Source organism: Protopterus annectens, chromosome 14.part0, assembly GCF_019279795.1.
Source record: "Protopterus annectens isolate FY-2018-M chromosome 14.part0, PAN1.0, whole genome shotgun sequence".
In the NCBI taxonomy this organism is placed as follows: domain Eukaryota; kingdom Metazoa; phylum Chordata; order Ceratodontiformes; family Protopteridae; genus Protopterus; species Protopterus annectens.
In genome coordinates, this window is record NC_056748.1 from 509,923,177 (window position 1) to 509,949,377 (window position 26,201).

A 26,201-nucleotide genomic window follows, 5' to 3' on the forward strand; every position below is an offset into this window, starting at 1 on the left:
TTTGGGATTGCCTGATCCATGCAGTCCTGTAGGTGCTGGTAGAAGGCATTTGTAAGTGATTCAGCGGTTTGAGTAATGTTTAACACTGGCTCAGGGGCCTTAAAGGAGACCACACTAGTTTTTAGAAGTGTGAAATCGGCTTTTGAGAAGTTTTTCACTGTGGTCTTTTTTGTTTCAGGTGGGGGCGGGATGAGGACCTCCAGTGAGATTAGTTTATGATCTGATCTCACCAGTGAGGGGTATACTTCCGGTGTTAAACATTTTGATCCCATGTTCGTGATGATGAGATCAAGTATGTTTTCTCCTCTTGTGGGGATGGTGACTAGTTGTTCCATGGCATTTGAGTTTATGAACTCCAGGAATCTTTGGGTTAGAGTGTTCGGGCTTGAGTAGTGTTCCCAGTCTATATCAGGGTAGTTGAAGTCACCTAGTATGATGGTGTTTGGAGATACATTTATCCCCTCCAATGTTTTCAGGAAGGCCATGTGAGACTTAAGAAGTGCATGTGTACTGTGCATGTGAAATAAAAGAGATTCATAACATTTGTTCCTCAGACATGATGTTTGTTGCTGGCATAAGTTATACACTAGCAGTAATGAGCACCCAGTTTTTTTTTTGTTTGTTTTTTTTTTACATTTATCTTCTGAGAAGAGAGGGCATGAGTAACTTTTTATATGATGCGGATTTTAGAATTTCAGGTGTATAGTATGGGTCATCTACCTATAATATTATTAAATAATTATTATAATACGGATATTGGCAAAGGCTCTTGCCACCCCCATAGTGCCTTTTTTAGGCAAGGCTCAAATTCTAAACCTACCACCCTAGAACACCAAAAAGGAAAAAAAAACTAAGGGTAATGCTGCTCAATGCCAGAAGTCTCACTCTCAAGATGCACGCACTCGAGGCCTGTAACATGCTACAAATTGCAGAGCAGTCTTGCCTATGGTTAATTGTACCTGGATGGTCTCCGATGCATCGTGCGTTGCCACCAACCTTGAGGTGTGGGTGTCCTTTATGAATATTGGACACCCCCCCTCCTTTCTTGGTGTTGTCCGGATTTTGGGGCCGGAACGCATGATATGAGGTGAAACCTGTTAGTGCTGGGGTGCTCTCAGGAGCCTTGAACCAGGTTTCTGTCACAGCACAGACATCGATGTTCTCCATATTGAGAAGGGCCTCGAGTGCGTGCATCTTGAGAGTGAGACTTCTGGCATTGAGCAGCATTACCCTTAGTTTTTTTCCTTTTTGGTGTTCTAGGGTGGTAGGTTTAGAATTTGAGCCTTGCCCAAAAAAGGCACTATGGGGGTGGCAAGAGCCTTTGCCAATATCCGTATTATAATAATTATTTAATAATATTATAGGTAGATGACCCATACTATACACCTGAAATTCTAAAATCCGCATCATATAAAAAATTACTCATGCCCTCTCTTCTCAGAAGATAAATGTAAAAAAAAAACAAACAAAAAAAAAACTGGGTGCTCATTACTGCTAGTGTATAACTTATGCCAGCAACAAACATCATGTCTGAGGAACAAATGTTATGAATCTCTTTTATTTCACATGCACAGTACACATGCACTTCTTAAGTCTGGACAGCAAATTGCCAGTAAACAGTTATTAATTCCTTTGCTTGCATTTCCATCATGTTTTGCTTATATTGTAGTTGTCTAATCACAAATGGGTGGAACCTGTCACTGGCATAGAGTTCTTCAGCTTTTGTAGTCACTGTGTGTTTCAATGCATTTTCAAAGGTCTTCCTAGAAATCCATAGAAAATGATATCTTCTGAGATGGAAATTCCTGGTCAATAATTGTAAACAAACAAAATAAATAAAATATCTTGTGCCCGGTTCAGTCCATATGTTAATGAGCATCTTATTTTTATGTCATAGGTGGATAGCTGGTATCGTACTCTGTTCTGTAATACTTCTCATCGTAGTGTGCAACTGTCTTGGGCTAGTGCTTGGGCCTGCAGGACTTCGGTCTAGTGTGGATCCAGTTAAGCGTAGCTGTGCTTCCAATTGTGGAGGTGAATTCTTCATGGTGTAAGTATATTTATACTCGCATAGACCTTGCTTGTACCATTACTTGAACATTGTTATATCACTTCTGTTTGATTTGCCTATATCTATATATTTGATAACTGAGTAAGTAGACTTGCCAACTGACAGTTTTCAGTCCCAATCCATGATGCTACACCTTCAGATAAACTTACTTGATGGTATAATAATGACACACAAAAATATAACAGCCATACAAGAAAATAATATGACAAACAAAAGTTCAAAAGTACTTAGTCTGAAATCATAACTGCCTACAAAACCGGGAACCAGATATAGTGAGAGCAATCACAGCAAGTACAGGAGGCTACACAAATACAGGTAGCTAATACAGCTGATACAACAGCAATAACAAGATTAAGATCAAATATCCATGCCCCAGCTCCATGATATAGAGGGATACAGCCCTGACTGCAGCCTAGATATCCAGAGTATGAATAGCAGCTTGGGTGCTAGAGTAGATGGACAGGGGAGAATGGGAGTGACCAGCTCATGCAGGCTTGGTCATCCTAGAAGGAGGAAGTGGTAGTCTGTTGGCTGCTTTCCACCATGCAAAGAGGGGTTTGGCATTGAAAATATAGCCACGATCTGGAAAAATGGGGTTAGTTCTACCATGGTAGGCGTCACTGAACATGAGGGTAGGCACCTGCACACACACACACACACACACACACACACACACACACACACACACACAAAAGGCCTTCACAGTAATGCAAGTGTTCATACAACCTATGAAGGGCATGGTTAAGGCCTTAATACAGAAACACTCTCATACCTTGCTTCATTATAGAGAGTAAAAAACACATGCATGGCTGCTAGATGATGTTCCTCTCTGGTCAACCCTCACCTTCGTGTTGGGGACTACCCAGTGACAAGGTAATGAATGGACTCAATACTGTTAGTAATGGTGGTGACGGCAGCAAGCACAGAGGGGGGAAAAGGCATAGAAAAAAAATCAGGGGTGGCTCGTGCTATCGGACTGCCGGAGAGCAGCCCTCTCACCTAGTAAAAACAAAAGAAAAATCTTTAAAACTAAAAAACAAAAACAGAAAGAAACAAAACCAGGAAAAAAAAAACAAAAAAAACATGAGTCCCAACTCCTCTGTGCATGCACAGACACATTTGAAGACCTCAAACTGCCTTTATCAGCAGTCCGGATAGAGACTGGTACCCAGCAATCATTGCTGCAAATGCACCTAGGAATCAGTGCGGTGACTGCACAGAAGAGGTCCAGACTGCTTCGGCTGCAGGCAGAACCAATGAGGACTGAGGTGAGCTGCTCTCATGGGACATTCATTGCGTGGGCTTGACTTCATTCAGGAGATAGGTGTTTTGGTTGCTGGCTGGATTGCTTCGTTTATGGATTTGGTCGCTGGCTGGATTGGCTTCATTCAGGAGGTAGGTGTTTTGGTTGCTTGCTGGATTGCTTCATTCATGGATTTGGTCGCTGGCTGGATTGCTTCATTCATGGATTACTGCTTCAGGAGGTTTTGGTCACTGGCTGGATTGCTTCGTTCTTGAAACGGGTAGGTGTTTGGTCTGGCTGTTGAACGGGTGGGACATGTATTTACAGCAGATAAGTGAAGGCTTTGTGTGTGTGTGTGTGTGTGTGTGTGTGTGTGTGTGTGTGTGTGTGTGTGTGTGTGTGTGTGTGTGTGTGTATGCCCCAGTTACTATATACTGGTGGGTACAGATACTCTGGCTTGAACCCTGTACCTTGGATGCAGGTGGCAAGGACCTGAATCCCCTATCCACCACCATTTCTAAAAAAATTTGCAGATTTTTGCCTCGTATTCTGTTCCTCATAAAATCTGTGGTTCTGTATGTACATTTTTCCTTGCAAAGTCTGTAGTGTAGTGGTGCACTGGTAGCATTGGTGCCCAACGGCTACAGGTTCTCTGGTTTGATTCTTGTCTGGGGTGCCTTCTGTGTGGTGTGTGCATGTTTTCCCATCTTGCAAAGATGTGTCTGGCATTTCTCCCTGCTCTGCTGAAAATTGTCTTTTGTTCCAAGTCAGACTAGTTTCCTGGTTAAATGTTTAAAAAATAACAGGCATTTGAATTTCAGACTTCATATTCTTCAGAAAGTACATGGTAACACAAAATTGTTCTAGCAGTTGTCTAAGTTTATAACATGGATATTTGAAATTTGTCCCTATTTTTGGGACTGTATTCCCCCATTATTGGCTTTGTCCAGGTATTTTGTGCTAAGGTTGAGAGTTATCTATGATGAGAACTGAATTCATTAAATATTTGGGGGCTGTATTCCCACCCATTACTGGCTTTGTCCATATGTTTTTTGCTAAGAGGTTGACTGCTATAGTGAGAACTGAATTCACTGAATATGTTTGGGGGCTGTATTCCCCCCATTATTGGCTTTGTTCAGGTGTTTTGTATCAGAGGTTGACAGCTATGCTGAGAACTGAATTCACTAAATGGTAACCATTTAAGTTTGTCTTCCTCTCTTTCACAAAACAGCTGATTTGACATAGTGGTATGTTTCTCTGTTTTGCACAGGGTCCCCTGGGTTAAAGATGTGGCGGTGAAATGTATGGTGGTAACACAGCATTTTATTCTAGCAACTTTCCAGCATTATACTAGCAATGTTTAAAATGTGTCCCAGATTTTTGGGCTTTTGTCCCCCCCAATAAATTTCGGCTTTTTCCAGATTTCTTATGCTGCAAAGTTCAGAGATACAGCTGGGTGTCGAGTAGATTTTACAAGGAGCTGAGAGCTGCAGGGGAACAAAACTTTAGTGCTGCTTATTCTGAGTCTGCTTGCATTAATAGCACAACAGGTAGTGTACTTCCTTTTGATGCAGAAGGCTGCAGGTTCTACTCCCACAGCAGATAGATGCATTGCTGATACTGTACTGTATTGTAAAGTGGGTGGATGCTGCAGTCCTTTTTGGCAAAGGTGCCTAGAGTAGTAACTATGAACTTGAACCTGTTATCAGTTTGCCATACAGTCCCTATTGCAATATTACTAGCTTATTTTTTTTTAATGCATGCAACATAGTCAATTTATTCCTCAAGGGCAACAGGCACTTTATGTCACTGTTTATTCATCTACAAATAAAGTTGTTTGCTAGCAGCAACCTCTTCATTGTTACAGATTTCTTTAATGTGGAATTATTTAGATGACTTTTACTACTTCAGAGAGTGTGCATATTTACTGATACTGGTGGACTGTAGAAGGTTGAGTAGACCTTTATGATGGAAATGTTCTGAATTGGGTAGTTTTGTCATTGGTGCATGCATTTTGTTTCATTGTTTACTGGAATAATGTTCAGAACAATAAATTTAAAATGCCGTCTAAACTGTACTGTATTGTACAAGGAATATAATTTAGTACTATCAGGAAGGTAGCAAAAAAAAACAGTCCACAAACCAAGTATATACTGGCAGCTGTTGCAGAACAAAAGACGACAACTCAAAAATTGAATCTCTTTATGAAACTGCAGATGTTTGAAGAAACGATACAAAAATACGAACAGCAAATCCAAGCAGTAAACCTGCAAGTACTAAAAATTCCAACAAAAAAGTTGCTGTGAATGTGAGTTTTAAGAGCAGAGAAGTTTTTAATGCTAAGCCTGTTTTCATTGTGAGACTGTGTTGCTTTGTTTAGCAGATGTCTTAGTGTTTGTGCTGTAAAATGCAAAATAAAACTTTCAAATGAAATCCAAATCATCATAGAAGTAAAGCAGTATGCACATTAGTGTTTATGGTAAATGGAGGGAAATAGCCAAGTAATGGATCATTGGAATGGCTGCAGGGGGGAGGGCTCCATTCGACCATGATTTTGTGGGGGGAAGGGCGGCAAACTCAGTCAGCCCCAGCTGAATTGTACCTCCCAACTGTCCAGATTTTCACAGAATGGATAGATTTTTGCTTCTTATTTTTGGTTTGTTCCTCATAAAATTTGTGGTTTTCTGGAAAATCATTTAGGAATTGTCACTAAATAATGACACACTGAGTTTCAGACTTCATAACCTTCAGAAAAATGCATGCTAAAGTAAGACCTATTATTCTATCAACTGTCTCAGTTTATACAAGAGCAATTTTTAATACTGTTTATATGTTCCCCCAATATATTTGGCCTTGTCCAGATTTATTGCATTAACAGGTTGAGAGGTATATGCAAATTGCTTTATAGAATTGGGCATAACCAAACCTCTCAACTGTCCCCGAATTTGGCTCAAAATGTTGCTCTTCCCCTAATAACCCCTCCGCAACATAGCAATTTTGGAAGAAAACATGGAGGGTTTACAATTAAGAAATAACTGTAATAATCAGTTATAGATTACTTTTACTTCAGAAATGCATGTAGATTCTTTTTTGTCAGTTGCTCAAGTTAGCAGTAATATTATTTAAAAAGTATCCCTTCTTTGACAGGTTCCCAGCTGTATTGTGTGGCTATTTTATATTTTTGCATCACATTTTTGGTCCATTTTTCATAAAAATATTTTTTTGGCAAATTAGTGGTAAATCATTAAAGACTGAAGTTAGAAAATAATGACATTTGAGTTTCAGATTTCATATCCTTCAGAAAATGCATACTAAAGCAAGACCTACTATTCTATTATCTTTTTAAGTTTATAAGAGCAATATTTAAAAATTGTCCTTATTTTTGGGCCTTTGTCCCACTTCTGTGTATGGCTTTGCTCTGAGGGGGAGAGGTAGGACAAATGTGTCGGGCCATCACAGTCAGCCAGAGACATTTCAAATTGTGACATACTTGTTGCACCCCACTCCCCCATGTAGTGACTCTGGATGTGTCCAGGCAAGTAGCAGTTATGCAGTGTAAATGTGCAGGGTATCCCCCCATCCAAGGTAGATACAAGTACTACAGTGGCTTTTCATCTGTTCTTGATTTTGCAGAATGGTCTGGTTTCTGTCATATTTTTGTACTGTTGATTTATGCTTATTACTCAAAGGGCCTGTTGCTCTGTTTTAAGTAGCAATGCTTTAATGACCATCAGGTAAGCTTGTCTGAGATCATAACATGCAAGTAAGCTTTAATAAGCATACTGTTAAAGAATTGCCAACATTGAAGCCTTTCTGTTGCCATGCAGAGAATACTTAACTAGATAATGTATAAGTGTTGGGTATTGAAATGCATATGACAGTATTTGTAATAAAGGACAGGGTTACATTATTTTAAGAAGCTCATTACACTTGTTGGAGACTTCCAGTGATCTCTGAGGGCTTTACCTGTAAACTAAACAGAATGTCATTCATGTGTGGTCCATAACCTGTACAGTAATCCTTTAAGCAATGTATCTTGAGCTTGTTTGCTTTAAATTTTTTACTTTGATCATGTTTTCCCCATGAAACAGGTAGATAGTTGTCAGGCAGCAGGTCTTTTTTGGATAAGAAACATTTTTACAAGTGGGGGCATCACCGAGATTGCTACTTTCAGCATGTTACTTGGTACTTTAATAAATCTGAATATAAATTATAATTAGAACTGCAGTGCAAGGAGAAGCGGTTTGATTTGAGTGCTGCTTGTTTTTCTTGTACTTGATTTTGACTGGCATTCCAGTAATGTATTTAAAAAGTAATTTATTTTTTCATGCCTCACAACCTTTTTGTTTCCATCTAGATATTAAGTAAGCTGTCAAGCAGCCAATGCATTGAAATATTTTTATTCTTTTACACTTCATTTGTCTTGATTGGACTCTCATAATGAGGGTTTGGCACCCAGGGCAGCATATTTAATTAAAGTTTAGTTTTTGTGGTTTTGAGCATAGCTCCTACCCTTTCTAGTTGTCCGCACCCCTTCCCATTGACCCACCCATTCAGCTATCTCCTGCAGCCCCCCTTTGATTTGAAGTCGCCAGCCGCCACTGAAAAAAATATAAGACATCTGTGGCTAGTACATTGAGTCATACCTCTCAGCTGTACTGTCTTACGAGGAACATTCCACATTTTAATTCTTTTGGATTCCATGTTCTACACTGTTCCACAATTAAATAGTCTGTCATAAGTACATTGTTAAGAAAACATTTCACAGATATCTGTGATACATAATAATGCAACATATTACCCCATTAAAATTACTTTTTGTAGATATAAAGTAACTTATTTTAGCCATGTTTTAACTTCCTAGTGGAGGCTGAGGAACCACCTTTCATACTTTGAAGTTGGTGGATGGGGACTAGAAAAAGGAAACATCTTCTGTGGTCAGCCTATTGCACTGCCCCCTCCTCCATTCTAGTTGAATGTGTGTTTGACGATGTTAGGACATAAGCAAGAAAAACACAAAACACCCATAAGAGCTGGCTTACTGATGGCCCTCCCTGGTTGAACATCACCCCAGTAATTGGAAAAAGTGGCACAATTGCCTAGGAGAGGGATGATAATAAGCAGGCATCAGGGGCAAGGTGTGGCAAATAAAATTCAGCATAAATTGTTGCACCTGTACTTTTTCCAACATTCTTCCATTTCTCTCAAAGTGCCTTTTCCCAATTTATATTTCTTTTTTTCCTTAAAGTAACTTTCCAATTCCATAACCATAAGCCTCAAATTATCCTTGTGGTTTTACCCAACCTGGACCCATCCAGTACATACCCATGTAGGGGGGTGTCTATGTTTAGTTTAATTCATTAAACCAAGATAAAAGCAGCTAAGTGTCTTGGTTAGTGTGGCATCCGTCATATCCTCTGTTTTTGTAACATAATTAGCCTATGGTGAGATCTTGCTGCACTAGAATCTTGTTGGTAATTTCCTAATCTTGTTCTGTTTTTTACTTATTTCTTCATGACCATGTGTAATGGTTAAGTGCATTATCAAATACAAAATAATTGGTGAAATCATAACGTTAACTGTATGAATTTACCTTGCAGGACATTACAGTCCTTTCTTGCGAGTGACACTAGATTGTGATGGGGTGCCTTCATGGCATAGAGAAGTGAAGATCTTTTCAAATAGTGGTCTAGGCTGAAGAGAAGTCAACTGGACGAGGGGTGGGAATCAATCCGCCAGTGCATATTCATTCATGTTGGGGAGAAGACAGGGGTGTGGTCTGCCATAACACCTTGAGTTCACCGCATGATGGTCATCAGGGTACAGGATCTGGTACAAGGACTGAGAATGCAGTTCTCAACAAGCAATGCAAAATGCATTTTAGCAGGAAGAGGTATGTGCATGGAAGCAAGTATGATCCACTGGGTTGGCATTGTGAGAGCATGCATCATCTGCTGAAAGCAAAGAGGATAGGGCTAAATTAAAAAAAAATCACAGTTGGCTGGCTGGATGATGGTATCTTGCGACCTGCTGCATCTCATAAGGAAGAAAGGTAAAGTAAGCCACTAGTGGATTCAGAACTGGGAAACAATAGTGGAAAATAGGTGAAAAAAATAGTCTGTGATGCTTACAAACATAATATGCATGCAGTGATGTTTCATGTCATGGGTGATGCTGTCACACTACATGACAGAAGAATTATGCATAAATTTACTGGGAAGTTTTCTTTTTTTCCATCCCTTCAGGATCTTGCCTAGTGGCTCTTCTCCCTGCACCCAATCAACCCTGTCATTCTACTGGGACAGGAAGCAGGCATTCCTGGGCTAGGAAGGAGCTTATATGTCCCAGTTATTCCTGCACAGGAAGCCCTATATGCCCATCCATTCCCCCAGAAGTAAGTGTAGGGTAGTAGTGAATGGGTAAGCTTCCTGGTCCTGTGGTATGGCCTGTCATCTCCCTGAGTGGAACATGTGGCTTTCCAAGGGAAGCATGCCTTTCCATGCAGAATCCCCTCAGTTTTTGTAATTGTGCCACAGCAGTGTGTGCTCCCTAGCCCAATACTCCACATATGTAACACCTAGTACTCTTAGTAAGTGTCACCCAAGTGGCAAATTCGTTTCCAAACTGCATCCCTTTAGGATGGATGAGCCAGCAGTGGGACACTCACTCCTATCCTCTCCTGCCGTCTGCTACATGCACCAAAACCACTAAGTGAACTCAGGTCACATGTAGCATAGTCAGGGCTTTATCCCTTTTTGCCAAGATTAACTGAGAAGCTTTGAGACAGATTTGGGGTTTCAGATATTTTTAGCAGTGTCTTAATGGAGAAGAATTTACATTCATTACTGTTGAACAGCTATTCGACTCAATTCTTAATCCAAATTAAGAAATTCCCCTTAATGCATGCTGCAAGCATGCAGATGTTGGCTCTTTTCCTGAACTGCACAAATACTGTTTAGAGTTAATGAAAAAGATCACTATGCTAATGCAGCTGGACTAAATCAGTTTCCTCTAGAACTTCAAATGATCAATGGAGATGTGCAATAGTGGCTGCCTTAAATATTTTCACTGTCTCTTAGCTACATAGCCTACTTGTACCTGCTTGCAGTGATCCAGAAGGAAACTTGATGGGCTTCTATAATATCCCATTTTTCTATGTGATTTTTACCTTCCTGTCTGCTAACCATCATCCCTCCTTCAATTATTCTCTACAACATTTTTTCCTCTCATACACTGTCCTCCCAGAGACCAGTAATGGCAAAAGAGAGATGACTTGGAGGCATCATCCAGGCAGCCATGAAAGTTTTTCACTCCCATGCATTGCATTTCCTTTTAGCAGCACACTTCAGTAAGGGCTCAGCAGCTATTCCCAAGAGTCAAGGAGGAGGAGTCTTCTTCCCAGTGATCTGGTGGTCTTGATTCACCCCATCATGTCAGGGCCACTGACAAGGAAGGGTACATCTTAATTATCCTCTGACCAGAGAACTGCAGACTGATTCTGCCCCCCTGCTTGAGAAGCATTATTCCTGTGGAATTTATTGTTAACCTAACCCTTCCACATGGAAGCCCTGTATCCAGAACTCTTCCACAGTAGCACCCTAATGGCTCTTACATGCTGCTTTACATGAGCTGATATGGCTACTAAGCGTACATATAGTTTGTAGGCATGGACTTCTTGGTCCATCCTTCCACCCGCTGGGTCACCTTCCTCCACTAGATGCCAGTCATGCAGTAGACCAGGCTGCCTTCTTTCTCTTCAGGATGGGTGACTAGTGTCGACCACTCACTCTGACCCCCCACCCCTACCCAGCATGCACATCTAGTGACTGGGCTGCTACTCAAACCTATATAATCTGGGTCTTAGCCAAGTCTTCATTGTTCTGTGCCACAGATTCAGTTCCGTTACATCTTAAACTTGTCTTGCAACAGAAAATTCCTGGAACATTCATCAGAAGACACACGCTGTTATTATTATTATTTTTTTTTTTTTTTGCCATCAGTGAAATTGTCATTGACCCATGTGGATAATATAGACGGTCATTCCATTTAAGATGAGGACTTGTGGGTTAGAGAAAGTATATGTGGGCCATTTAGGCATGGTCACAGTGAAGATACTGGTTAATAGTTTTGTGTGGTGTCCAGGAGTAGATCAGTGAATGAACAGTTTTTCAATTTTCACATTTTGGTGCATCTTTGCCAGCATAATATTGTTATTTGCATAGGTAAGGGAATGTAGAGTGAAAGCTTCCCCACAAGGAACGCAGAGGAGCGTTAGTCCCTTGAAGAAAAAAAACTTTCTTTTGTTTTTTTTTTACATCTAGAAGTTATGACCAGTAGTGTTTATGTAATTGTAGCATAATCTGAATGCAACTTGTTCATACTGGAGCTCTTTCTGACTTGCTAGTCATACACAGGACACAAGACTGGTAGGCTTTTACAATGATGGATCAAAAACCAATTCCTCTGAAATTTCTTCCATGATCATAGCCAATCGTATAGGTTCATAGGTAGGTACTAGGCTATTGGCCCTAGGGCCTATATAAGCCTAGCCAAATGGTACCCTGGCTTTTGACACCCAAGTAAATTATTTTCCTGTGCCCCTGTCAAGCAGAGCCACAGACGTGATCCCCGGGGTGAATTTCCTATCTCCCATCCAATCATCAAGATTTTTCTTGAAGAGTGCTAATGAGGAGCTTTGTTTGATATATATAGGTAGTTTGTTCCAGAGTATGGGAAGTCTCTGGGACAGGAATTTATCCCTCCAGCATGTACTGTTTATTGTGGTGACAAGGTTTAGGTCCCTAGAGCATGTAGCTCGGAAGGATTGGGATTTCTTTAAGTGGAGCATGTCCAACAGCTCTGGGTTTGACATAGCTTTGTATGTTAGGCAGAGATTGCCTCTGAGTAGGCAATATGCGACAGAGTAAAGCTGGAGTTTTTTGAGACGGTCTGCATTGGGCATCTGTTTGAGGCCGGTAATCCTCTTTGTGAGGTATTTCTGTTGCCTTTCCAGTTGTTGTAGATGTCTTGTGAGGTACATACCAAAAAGGGCGTTGTACTCTATAATGGGTCTAATGAGTGATGAGTAGAGGAGAACAATGACCTCTTTTTTTCTGGATGAGAAACCTTTTGTGATGAGGCGTGCCACGTAGAAGGATTTCTTGACTACGGTGGCGATGTGATTATCAAAGGAGAGACTACTGTCCACCTGTGTCCCAAGGTCTCTTATCACACTTTTGGTGTTAAGTAGACTACCGTTTATGTGGTAGTTCATGGGTACAGAGTTTTTACCAAAAGGGATGACAATGCACTTTTTGGCATTGAGCTTGAGACCATGGCTTTGACACCAGGCATCTGTCTCAGTGATGCCCTTTTGTAGGATGTCCACATCATTAGAAGTTTTGATTATGGCTCCTAGTTTGCAGTCATCTGTGAACTTTCTTAACCAAAGACCTTCTGTGTTAGCTTGTACTTCAGACAAGTAGATACCAAACAGGAGAGGACCTAGGACTGAACCCTATGGTACTCCAATTGTCACTGGTCTGAAGTTGGATTTAGAGTCTGCTACTTTCACAGTGTGGGTTCTGTCACTGAGCCAGTTGGCAACCCATCTTGTGACATAGGGATTTATACCTAGTTTAGTGAGTTTATCTATACTTCCAGAGTGGGGGATAGTGTCAAAAGCCTTGGCGAGATCTAGATAGGCTGCGTGAACCACTTTACCCTCATCTATGGCTTTGGTGACCGCTTCAAAGAAGTCTATCAGGTTTAGGAGACATGATCTGCCTTTTACAAACCCGAACTGGGTAGGGTCCAGAGTTTGGAGATTACCAATGTCATTGTTTATAAGTTCCATGATGATACATTCCATAGCTTTGCAGACCAGGCTTGTCAGGCTAATGGGGTGGTAGTTCCTGGGGTCCGTGGTGGCTCCTCCTTTGTGGAGTGGGATAACCATTGCTGTGCACCATTCAGTGGGCACAAAGCCTGAGGTGAGGTTATGATTGAACATGGTACTTAGGTGGGGCGCCAGTTAATTCTGTAGTTCATGTAGAACGCACCCTGGGATGTTGTCAGGTCCTGTGGATGCTGTGTTCTTGGCTTTGAAGAGTGTGTTTTTTACCTGTGCAGCCGTGATTACAGGAACTTTGCATTCTTCCAGTATAGAGAGGGGCCGTTTAAGGGATGAGAGAGGGGTAAAGTTAGCACTGAACCTATCTGCCAGGATGTTGGCAATATCAGTTGGTTCTGTATATTTAGTGCCATTGTGCTGTAACTCAGAGCAGATCTGAGTGTTGCCATTGAGATTCTTGACATAGCTATAGAATGCTTTGTAGTTGTCTTTAGAAACAGTGGCAATTTTGTTTTTGTAACGAGCTTTGGAGGATTTTATGAGTGATCTCAGCTTCTTACTGAGGCTGACCACGGAGTTCCTTCAATCATGGGATTTTACTCTTGTTTGCAACAGTTTCTTTCTTCTGTTGTAGAGTTTGTTTATGGCAGGGGACCACCAGATTGGCTTCCTTTTTTTGGAGGATAGCATCTTGGTTCTGTTAGGGATTGCCCGATCCATGCACTTGTGTAAGTGCTTATAATGTGCAATTGTATAGGATTCAGCAGTTGTACCTCTACTGTCCGTCAGCATGGGTGTCGTGAAGTTTGCCACTTCTGTCTTGAGAAGCGTGAAGTTGGCTTTGGAGAAATTTTTTACAGTGGTTTCCCTAATGGGGGTGAGGGTGGGATGTGGATGTCTAGGGTGATTTGCTTGTCGTCGGATCTGACCAATGAGGAATTGACCTCTGGTGTGGAACACCGGTTGCTCATGTTGGTAATGACCAGGTCTAGGATATTGCTGCCCCTGGTGGGGTTGTGGATAAGTTGATCCAAGGCACTGGAATTTATGAATTCCAGAAAACATTGAGCACAATAGTTGGTACACGAGTAGTTTTCCCAGTTAATGATGGGGTAGTTGAAATCACCCATTATTAGGATATTAGGTTCTACCCTAATATTTTCCAGTGTATCAAGAAACGAGGAGTAGGGGCATGGTGGGGGATCTGTAGCAAACTACAATTTGGATTGCAGTCTTGCCCAGAGTTAGTTGTACTTGGATAATCTCGGATGCATTATGCTGAGCAACTAGCCTGGAGGTGTAGATATCCTTAATGAATATGGGCACGCCTCCACCTTTAGAGCTTCGGTCCAGGTTAGGTGGCCAAAAGGTGTGGTATGAATTATAGCCTGGTAATGCAGGGGTGCTCTCTGGAGCCTTGAACCAGGTCTCTGTCACCGCAGAGATGTCAATGTTCTCCATTTTAAGGAGTGCCTCGAGTGAGTGCATTTTGAGGCTTAGACTTCTAGCATTAAGTAGCATTACCCTCAGATTTTGCTTGCTTGTACCTGTTATGGTGGTGAATTTGTCATTTGAATCTTGCCTAAAAAAGACACTATAGGGGTGGCAAGAGCCTTAGCCAGTATCCGGAATCCTAAGGGTGACAGGTGCAGGCCATCTCTGGCAAAGCATCATGGTTTGTCGATCATGTCATCCCAGGCAGACAGTCACTGCTGGATCCCCTTAGAATGACACCAGAATCTTAGCCAATTGTTGAAGTCAATTATTTTGTCCTTGTACTGTGGTATCATTCTGGGTGATGGCAGGATGCTACTCAGGGCTAGGGTCATACCTGCCTAGGCTACAAGATCGGACAGCTCCTCCTTGTCTTTTTTCATGTAGTCCAGGGAGGTATGTCTGAGGTCATTCACACCAACATGGACAATGACAGAGTCATATTTGTACTTGTTGTAGAGTGACCTGAGTGCATGCCTTATGTGGTGGATCCTGGCATCTGACAGGCAGCTGACAGAAACTTTCTCATTGTTTAGCCTGGTGAGTGGGACATCAGTGTGCCTGACTACAGAGTCACCTATGACTAGAGTGTTGGGTACATTGTTATGCCTTATGGGCTGTGGTCAAGTGGCACAATGAGTTTGTGGGCTATGTGTCATTTGGGGGTTGTGTTGGTGGTGGGGGTTGCTTGTGTTTTTGCTTCGGAGGTTCCTGTTGCTTGGGTAGATTATTTTTGAGAGCCTCCACGAATGTAGGTGTGTGTTTTCGTTCTTTTTTTTTTTTAGTGTAACTGATCAGCATTTTTTAGTGTAACTGATCAGAAAAAAAGAAAGTTTTAAATTTTTTGATCAATTTACCCAGTTTTGTATTTTTGGAAGGAGTGGGCAAGCCTCCCCACACCCCTGAACTTCAATATACTATTTCCATTCTCACAGAACAAAGGGGAAGGGAAAAATTGTCCAAAGCAGAGTAGCTGAGTTTTAAGCAATAACTGCTTTTGTTTTAGTAGGAGCAAGAGGAAGATTTGAGGCAGATGGTAGGACGTATATAGATATAGATCTATATTTATATCTCTGTACTTATCTGTATATATTAATGTAAAGATATAGATGGGTGTATTGCTAAACATCAATCAAACAGATCACCAACACTCATTGCATCTAAAAAAACCTATCCAACTTATCATTCATCAAAAACAAATTTAATCAACTGGGTAAATTGATCAAAAAATTAAAAACCTTTTTTGTTCTGATCAGTTACACTAAAAAAAAAAAAAAGAACACTAATTCGCAGACATAATTTGTCTGAAGAGTGTTACTGCTAACAAGCATGACTCATTAGATATTTCTGTGTCATGCCTGTGATGTTTACTTCTCAGTCTGTTCTAAGCCACTCAGACATCTAGTAATGCACTTCATTTTTCCTTAGCATGTTGACATTTTCCTGTGTTTTTCTCCTTCAACCCCTTGTGCCATTTTAGTCATATGTGCTAATTATAACCCTACCTCTACCCCTGCTCCTAATCCCAACCTTACAAATTAGGGTACTAAACACCTTTCCCCTAAAAGTACCACTACAAAAGAAACATACACATGCACAATCCAAACAGACCACTACCCAATCAAACTAAAACATCTATCACCTTTCCTAGCCCTAACTCTAACCTTCAAACACTTGTGCACACACACACACACACACACACACACACACACACACACACACACACACACACACACACACACACACACACATACACAATCCCAGTGTGAAAACATTCATTACAAAAAAAAAAAAACTTTTGCTGTTACTCCCTTCTCTCACTTATCTAAAATTCAATTATACACAGTTTGATGATTCTGCCATTCAACAAAACCTTCATTCAACTAATTATAACAGCAAAAGAATTTTCAATGAGCATAACATGCAGCCAATCATACTGTACTCATACAGTGGGTCTATATTAAAAGACCGAAGAGGTGTTTCAGCGAACACCTCTTGGTCGACACGTAATGAGCGAATGCACTAAAGCGCGAGCGCTCAAAACAGCGGTTTCTTTCCCTGGGAAATAAACCGATAGCACAAACACACACACACTTTAAAACATAACAACTTGGGGAGCTTTGCCCCCCACATTCCCCTAAGTAAATATACCAACTCTGAGATCGCACTACAGTGAGGAAATGGGCAAACACACGGGGATGGCCAAGCTATTTCTTTCCCAGGGAAAAAAGTCACTGTTTAGAGCATTCGCTCATTACGTGTCGACCAAGAGGTGTTCGCTGAAACACCTCTTCAGTCTTTTAATATAGACCCCATACAGCTATATATTGTATAAATATATCCTCTCTTCTGCATGAATAACATAGAAGAAAGTCAGTTTTATATTGTGTGTGTGTGTGTGTGTGTGTGTGTGTGTGTGTGTGTGTGTGTGTCTGTCTGTGTGTGTCTGTGTGTGTCCATTCGTCTACCCATACCAAACAGTGGCGTTCTGAACCTTCTACAAGATTCCAGAATATTGCATCGCTTGTGTGGCTGAAGTGTAAATTGTCAGAGCACACAGGAAAATCTCAGCAGAGTAAGGAAAAGTGATGTCCATTACCAGGTGATGTCTGAGCAGCTTTAAACAGAGGCTTTAAACAGACTGAGAATTAAACATCAGAGATGTGACTCTGCAATATCTAATGAGCCCTGTACCCTCCATTATGCTCAACTCTGCCATTCATGTCAATGGGCTTGGGGTTGGGCATTATTTAGGCCACTCTTGATATGAGAGGTGGTCACATGAATTGATTTCGGGAAAACACAGAAGCAGTGTTACTGCTGAAACATGTATAATTGTTTTCTGGAATACTGAATCATGGTATCATGCAAAGACGCCTTATTAGAACATATGTTCATTTTACATCAGTACTTCTCTCTGCATATTTTGAAACTAGTGGACATATTAATTGTGAAACGTAGAATGCTGAAATGTAAAGCCACTTCTTTACTGAAACTGAGAGTGCTAAACTTCAAAGGAGATAAGCCAAAGTACCAGCAGCATATAGTAATATAGCGAGATTAACGTTTGTTTCTAATAACAGTAAAATGAACTGAAACTAAACACATTTCAGTAGTCTGCAACCAGTGAATTGTATTTTATGCACCTGTTTCTTTCTTCTGTCTCATGTTTTTTAACACAGTAGTGTGCTACTATTTTATTTATTTTATTTTCCATTTGTTTACCGGGTTAGTCTGACTGGACACAAGGTGACCATTTTCAGTGGAGGCCCGGGAAGAAAAGCTACAGATACATAGTAAAAAAATTATAAAAAATAATAAAAAAAATATATAAACATAGCTGTTTTGTACAAAGAGCATAGAACATATAAAAGGAGTAAAATCTGAGTTTTACAAATGATGCAGCATACAGTGGTTAGAATATTGAGAAACAATTAAACAAGATATTGTACAACAAATATACAATTGCTTGAACATAAATTCAAAAAGAGGGTTCCATAGACAAACAGGGTCATAAACTAGAAATCATAACTATAAAGGTGGCCTAAACACCTGGTTCATAGTACTATGTACTAAGTGAAACTACACAGTACACCTGTGATCTAGGGATGTTGAAAGTCAGGTACAGGTGAAATTAGTCTGGTTCTGTACAGGAACAGATCCAAGTTTTGAACAGGAGATCTTTTAGTAGGGATGTGAAAGTATGTTTACTATTTAGACATCTAATGTCAGGGGCTAGAGAGTTCCAGGCCTTAACAACTACATAGGAATAAAGAGACTGGCCTGAGCTATGTAAGCAATTGGTAACAGTCAGTAGAGCAGTATTGGAAGATCTTAGCTGACACGCAGTATTATGGAAGGTGAGCAGACCAGAGATGGCAGGTATTTTATTTGGTTGGTATAGCAGTTGATGGGTCAGGAGAAGTTGATTGTATTTTAGTAGGTTAGGGATTTCTAACCATCCTAGTTGTCTTAGGGAGAGGCAATGGTGAGAACAAAACAGCACTGGTTGCAAATTTTGAGATTTTATTGTAGCAGGTAGATAGTTTCAGAAGGTCAGATTTGTTTAGGTTAGTTAGAACTGGGTAAGCATATGGTAAGGTGGAGAGTAGATGGGTATGCGAGATAGTGATTCGGGATTCATGTGTGAGGAAGCTCTTGCAGCGGTACAGTGAACCTAGTTTTTTATGAACTTTGGCAATTGTTAGTGCTATATGTTTGTCGAATTTTAGGATGTTGTCAATAGTTACACCTAGTTGCTTGGCTTGAATTACTGGTGTGATAACGGTATTGTTGGAGGATGTTATTGAGAATGGTGAGGTAGGGGTGAAAGTTTTGGATGGGTGGAAGATCTTGAGTTGGGTCTTAGATGGGTTTAGCATGAGTTGGGAGAAATTTTGCCATTTTTCTATAGTAGTGAAGGCTTCCTGGGTTCTGTCTTGGAGCAATTGTAGAGAGGGGGCTGAGCAAATAATGGTGGTGTCATCAGCATACTTTACTGTATTAGTTTGTTGGGTAGCCGAGGGGAGGTTATTGGTAAAGATGGAAAATAGTAAAGGACTAAGAATGGAGCCTTGCGGAACACCATGTCCCACTGGGAAGAGAGGAGAGAGAGTATGCCATTTAACAGCTTGTTGCCGGAGGAACAGATAATTTTTAAACCACAGTAGAGAGGAGTTATCCATATTGAGCTCAGAGAGAGTCAATAGTAATTTGCAGTGGGATACTGTGTCAAATGCCTTTGACAGGTCTAGGAAGACAACTGGTACTAAGTTACCGAGATTCCTTTGTTGGTTGACAAGGTCAGTAAAGGATATAAGAGCAGAGGTGGTATTATGGTTTGGCCAAAATCTATGTTGGGAATTTGCTAGCAGGTTATATTGAAGAAGATGGTTCAGTAGTTGGGTGTGTACACATTTCTAAGATTTTTGATAGGAGAGATAGTATAGCTATGGGGCAATAATCACTAAGTTCTGTCGATGAACCACCTTTGTGTAGGGGGACAACATAATTTTTCCAGAGAGAGGGGACAGTGTGTTCAGCTATAGATCTTTTGATGAATATGGAAATAGGGTAGGTGATGGCAGATGCAGCAATCCTGAGGTAATCGGTGGGGAGTTTATCAGCAGTGAGAGTGGTGGATTTCAGTTTGTCAAGGTGTTTATGAATTAGGTCAGTTGGAACTGGTTTAAGAGAGAACTGGGTGTTGGTCTTATGGTGACAGTTTTGTATTTTTGGGGTATTTGTAGTAGATGTGGGGAAATTATTGAATAACTTTTGGATGGAGGAATGTGAAATAGTCATTAAACTGGGTGACAATATCATTGTTATCACCTTCAGTGTCAGAAATTGGGGAGGTGATTTTGTCTGGTTGGAGAATGTGGTTGATTGCAGACCAGAATTTTTGTTGATTGTTGTAGGGAGTTTTTTGTAGCTGAATACAATATCTTTTTTTTTTTGTCATTACATCCTTTTTTTTTGCTTTGTTTCTGAGCTCTAGGAAGTATTGTCAGTTTGTACTTGTTTTGTAGGTATGTCAGGTTGCCCAAGCTATGTCTCATTGCTTGAGTAGGGATCTTGTGTTCTTTGATATCCAGGGGGTTGGTTGGTTTTAGTACTAATTATATGTTGTGGAGCCATAAGATTAAGGATACCTAAAAAGGTAGTATAAAGTACTTCACAGCTTCATCTAATGGTAGAGTTTTAAGAGGTGACAAATTTATTTTTTTAAGGTGTTGAATTAGTCTGGTAGGAAATTTTTGGAACTATGGATAGAAAGTAGGATGGAGGGTTTTATGGGTTGTGTGTGCTGTCTTAGTATGAATGTGGGTAGGTGATCACTGAGGGAGTCTGGTAATGTACCAGATGTACTGGCAGATGGAGGCTTGTTGGTTAGGATCCAGTCTAATATGGATGCCTTTTTGGTGTATTTGTCTATACAGGTGGGGGTTTGGATAAGCTGTGTGAAATTAAATAGGTGTAAGTGGTACTTTGGGAGAGGGGGAATGCCATGATAGAGGCCCAATCAATGTTGAAGTCTCCCAGGATAAGTGTCTCCTGAGGGAGGGCAATGGAAGTCCAATGTAAAATGGAGTCTAGGGTGGTAATATTGTCACCTGGTGGTAAGTAGACAGCTATAATGTTGAGCTGTTTCTGCTGGTTTAATTTTATATTTGCAAACAGAGTTTCTACATAGCTGAAAGTGGGGATATCTTTACGTATTTGTTGGGGAGTAAGGTTGTGCTTGTAAAGTAGGGTAATGCCCCCACCTCTTTCAGCTATTTGATCACATCTAAGGATTTGCAGCCAGGAGGGGCTATGGTGGTATCTTTGATGTGGGGCTTGAGCCAGGTCTTAGTTAGGAGTACAATGTCAAGGCTATAGAAGGATGTCGAGGCATGTAGCTCTTCGATTTTATTCATGATGCTGTGCATATTTATACTGAGTATTAAGAGGTCATAGGGGTTTTGCTTGCAAGGGATATTAGGTCCATGTAGGTTTGTAGCAGTGTGTATAGTAGTGGATGGTCTTAGGTTAGGGTGGATGTCACCACTGAGTGCAACTTGGTTAGTAGCAGTGGTCAGTGTGTGTAGGTAACTGGTGGTCATATTGTGTAAGAGTAAACTGGGCATTTTTTTATAATTAGTTTACTCATACATCAAAGGCAGAGGTGTGTCCATACTCATTAAGGATATCCACACCTCCAGGCTAGTTGTGCAGCATAATACATCCGAGGTCATCCAAGTGCAACTAACTCTGGGCAAAACTGCAATCCAAATTTTAGCTTGCTACAGATCCCCCACCATGTCCCAGGATTCCCACTGCTCTTTTCCTGATATCTGGAAAATGTTAGAGTTCAACCAAACATCCTAATAATGGGCGATTTCAACTACCCCACCATTAACTGGGCAAACTACTCATGTACTAACTCCTTCCCTCAACGCTTTCTGGAATTCATAAATTCCAATGCCCTGGATCAACTTATCCACACCCCCACCAGGGGCAACAATATCCTAGACCTAGTCATTACCAACATGAGTGACCGGTGTTCCACACCTGAAATCAACTCCTTGTTGGTCAGATCCGACCATAAGCTAGTCATCCTAGATATCTGCATCCTGCCCCCACCCACCATTTAAGGAAACCATGGTAAACAATTTCTCCAAAGCCAACTTCATTCTTCTTAAGACAGAAGTGGTGAACTTCATGACACCCATGCAGATGGACAATACAGTTACGACTGCTGAATCCTATGCCAATGCATTCCTATGCCAATGCATTCTATAAGCACTTACACGAGTGCATGGATTGTGCTATCTCAAACAGAACCAAGATGCTATCCTCCAAAAAAAGGAAGCCAATCTGGTGGGCCCATGCCATAAACAAACTCTATAAGAGACAGAAGACACTGTTGCAAAAGAGAGTAAAATACTATGAGTGGAGGAGCTCCCTAGTCAGCCTCAGTAAGAAGCTGAGATCCCTTATAAGATCCTCCAAAGCTAGCTACAAAAAAAATCACCACTGATTCTAATGGCAGTCATAAAGCCTTCTGTAGCTATGTCAAGAATCTCAATGGCAACACCCAGATCTGCTCTTAGTTGCATTATAATGGCACAAAAATTACAGAACCAACTGATATTGCCAACATCCTGGCAGATAGGTTCAGTGCTAACTTTACACCCTTCTCACCCCCTAAAGGGCCCATATCTATACAGGAAGAATGCAGAGTCCCTGTAATCACGTCTATGCAGATAAAAGCTGCACTCTGTAAAACCAAAAGCACAGCAGCCATGGGACCGGACAACATCCCAGGCTGCATTTTACACGAACTTGAGAATGAACTGGCTCCCCACCTAAGCACCATGTTCAATCATAGAGTCATGTCAGCATTTGTGCCCACTGAATGGCACACAGCAACAGTTATCCCACTCCACAAAGGGGGAGCCACCACTGATCCCGGGAACTATTGCCCTGTTAGCCTGATGATCCTGGTCTGCATGGCCGTGGAACGTATCATCATGGAACTCATAAACAAAGACATTGGTAACCTCCAAACTCTGGACCCCACCCAGTTGGGGTTTGTGAAAGGCAGATCATGCCTTCTGAACCTGATCGACTTCTTTGAGGCAGTCACCAAAGCCGTAGACAAGGGTAAGGTAGTTCACACAGTCTATCTTGACCTCAACACCATCCCCCATTCTGAAATTATAGTTAAACTCACTAAACTAGGTATAAATCCCTACATCACAAGATGGGTTGCCAACTGGCTCACTGACAGAACCCACACTGTAAATGTTGTGGACTCCAAATCTGACTTCAAGCCAGTGACAAGTGGAGTACCACAGGGTTCAGTCCTGGGACCTCTCCTGTTTGGTATCTACTTCTCTGATGTACAGGCTAGCACAGAAGGCCTCTGGCTAATGAAGTTCGCAGATGACTGCAAACTAGGAGCCATAGTCAAGTCCCCAAATGATGTGGACATCCTGCAGAAGGGCTTCACTGAAACAGATGTCTGGTGTCAGAGGCATGGTCTCACGCTCAATGCCAAAAAGTGCATTGTCATCCCCTTTGGTAAAAACTCTGTACCCATGAACTACCACATAAATGACAGCCTACTTAACACCGAATGTGTGATAAGAGACCTTGGCACCCAGGTGGACAGTAGTCTCTCCTTTGATAATCACATCACCACAGTAGTCAGGAAATCCTTCTATGTGGCACACCTCATCACAAAAGGGTTCTCATCCAGGAAAACAGAGGTCATTGTTCCCCTCTACTCGGCACTAATTAGACACATTATAGAGTACAATGCCCCTTTTGGAATGTACCTCAAAAGACATCTGCAGCAGCTGGAAAGGCCACAAAAGTACCTCACAAAGAGGATTACTGGCCTCAAATAGATGCTCTACACTGACCATCTCAAAAAACTCCAGCTTTACTCTGTAGCATATTGCCTACTTTGAGGAGATCTCTGCCTAACACATAAAGCTATGTTAAACCCAAAGCTGTTAGACATGCTACACTTTAAGAAATCCCAATCCCTCCGAGCTACAGGCTGTAGGGACCTAAACCTTGTCACCACAATAAACAGGACATGCTGGAGGGATAGATTCCTGTCCCAGAGACTTCCTATACTCTGGAACAAGCTACCCATCTATTTCAAGCAAAGTTCCTCATTAGCACTCTTCAAGAAAAATCTTGATGAGTGGATGGGAAATAGGAAATACACCTCGGGGATCACTTCTGTGACTCTGCTCGACAGGGGCACAGGAAATTAACTTTCTTGAGTGACGTAAGGGAACCTTGTTGGCTAGGCTTACTTAGGCCCTTGGGCTGATAGCCTAGTACCTACCTATGAACCTATGTAGGTGAGCTCAAAGGGGGTGTGGTTGAAGACGGTAGGTGAAATGTATATGCGATTATGGTGGTGAGTGTTTGAAAAGACTAGTGTGGGAGAATTTAGGCGATTGTGGTTAGTGATAATGGAGTGGTAGGAAGTTTGATGGTAGCCTAGGGAGAGAAGAACTGCTAAGAAAATAGAAGGTGCAAGCATGGTGAGAGTTGAAGGGGGTGATGGTAGTATATGTGGAGTTAAGTGATCCTGTTTGGGAGTTATTAGAGGGAGAAAGGATAGTGTGATGTGGCAGAGCACCACAGAACAAATCAATGAGTAGGTGGTGAAACGAAAGAGGGGGGGAGAGGTTGGAGGATGAAGTGATAGGTTGGTGGGAGGTGTTAGGGAAGTCAGGTGATTGTGGTTATTTATAAATTTGGGTATAGGTGGGGTGAATGGGAGGGTGGAATAAGGGGGCAGGGTGGTGAGGGAAGTGAGCCTGAGTGATAGAGAGTGCGAATGGAACGGGCTGAATCAACTCCACAAGGTAAGGAACTCAACAAAGAACAGAAAAAGTGAACTAGAGTAGGTAAGGTACTGGTTAAAGTGTGATTATATTTAACTGTGACTGGCAATACCACTGTGACTTTTATGGGCAGTAGCTAACAGTAAATCAGGAAGAAAGTCAGGGTCAGCTGTTATTTAAGGGATGCTGTTAATTTTAAGTCAGTTGTAAAGAAAAGGGGGGGTCTATGGCAGGCCTTAGCATCCGTGCACACTACTCACTCAGAACAACAAGTAAGATACTTTAATGAAAAAAAAAAAATACAGGTTCATAGGTTGGTGCTAGGCTATCGGCCTTAACAATTCCCTGGCTGTTTCTTCCAACAGTATTTACTTCCCTGGACCCCTGTCTAGCAGGGCGACTGATGTGATACCTGGGGTGAATTTCCTATCTCCCATCTAATCATCAAGGTTCCTTTTGAAGAGGGCCAAAGAGGCCCTCTGCTTGACATTTATGGGCAGTCTATTCCAGAGTCTGGGGAGTCTCTGGGTTAGAAACCTATCCCTCCAGCATGTTTTGTTCATTGTGATAACAAGGTTTAGATCCCTGGAGCGCGTGTCTCTTAGGGATTAGGATTTCTTTGTGTACCTTGTCCAACAGTTCTGGGTTTGACATGGCCTTGTATGTTAAGCAGAGATTGCCTCTGAGTAGGCGATATGCGACAGAGTATAGGTGGAGTTTTTTTAGACGGTCAGCATAGGGAATCTGCTTTAGGCCTGTGATTCTTTTAGTGAGGTATTTCTGTGGCCTTTCCAGTTGTTGCAGATGTCTTGAGAGGTACATACCAAATGGGGTGTTGTATTATATAATGGGTCTAATGAGGGATGAGTACAGTGGGACAATGACCTCCTTTTTTCTGGATGAGAAGCCCTTAGTGATGAGGTATACCGCACAGAAGTATTTCCTGACTGTTGTAGCGATGTGGTTATTGAGGGTGAGACCACTGTCCACTTGTGTCCCTAAGTCTCTTATCACACTTTTGGTGTTTAGTGTGCTGCCACCTATGTGGTAATTCACGGGTGCAATTTTTTTTCCCAAAGGGGATAACTATACATTTCTTGGCATTGAGCCTGAGCCCATGGCTCTGGCACCAAGCATCTGTTTCTGTAAGGCCCTTTTGTAGAATATCCACATCATTTGGGAATTCAAGAATGGCTCCCAGTTTGCAGTCATCTGCGAACTTTGTTAGCCATAGTCCATTAGTGTTGGCCTGTACTTCAGAGAAGTAGATGCCCAATAAGAGCGGTCCCAGGACTGAACCCTGAGGTACTCCACTTGTCACTTGTCTGGAGCTGGATTTGGGGTTGGCTACTTTTACAGTGTGGGTTCTGTCAGTAAGCCAGTTGGCAACCCATCGAGTGACGTAGGGATTAATGCCCAGCTTAGTAAGTTTATCTATGATTCCAGAGTGGGGGATGGTGTTGAAGGCCTTGGTGAGGTCCAGGTAGGCTATGTGGACCACCTTACCCTTGTCCATAGCTCTGGCGACTGATTCAAAGAAGTCAATCAGGTTCAGGAGACAAGATCGGCCCTTCATGAACCGAAACTGGGTGGGGTCCAGTGTTTGAAGGTTGCCAATGTCTTTGTTTATAAGTTCCATGATACGTTCCATGTGCTTGCAGATCAGGCTCGTCAGACTGA

At 41.6% G+C, this 26,201-nt stretch overlaps 1 protein-coding gene across 1 annotated transcript in view; it reads left to right on the forward strand.

The window, feature by feature from the left end:
- The window catches only part of LOC122788694 (prominin-1-A-like), an 899,670-nt gene that overhangs the window by 686,827 nt on the left and 186,642 nt on the right, over positions 1–26,201 (forward strand). The window contains exon 12 of the mRNA XM_044055589.1: positions 1,898–2,050. Coding sequence (XP_043911524.1) covers positions 1,898–2,050 — 153 coding nt within the window. The remainder of the gene's footprint in view (positions 1–1,897; positions 2,051–26,201) is intronic.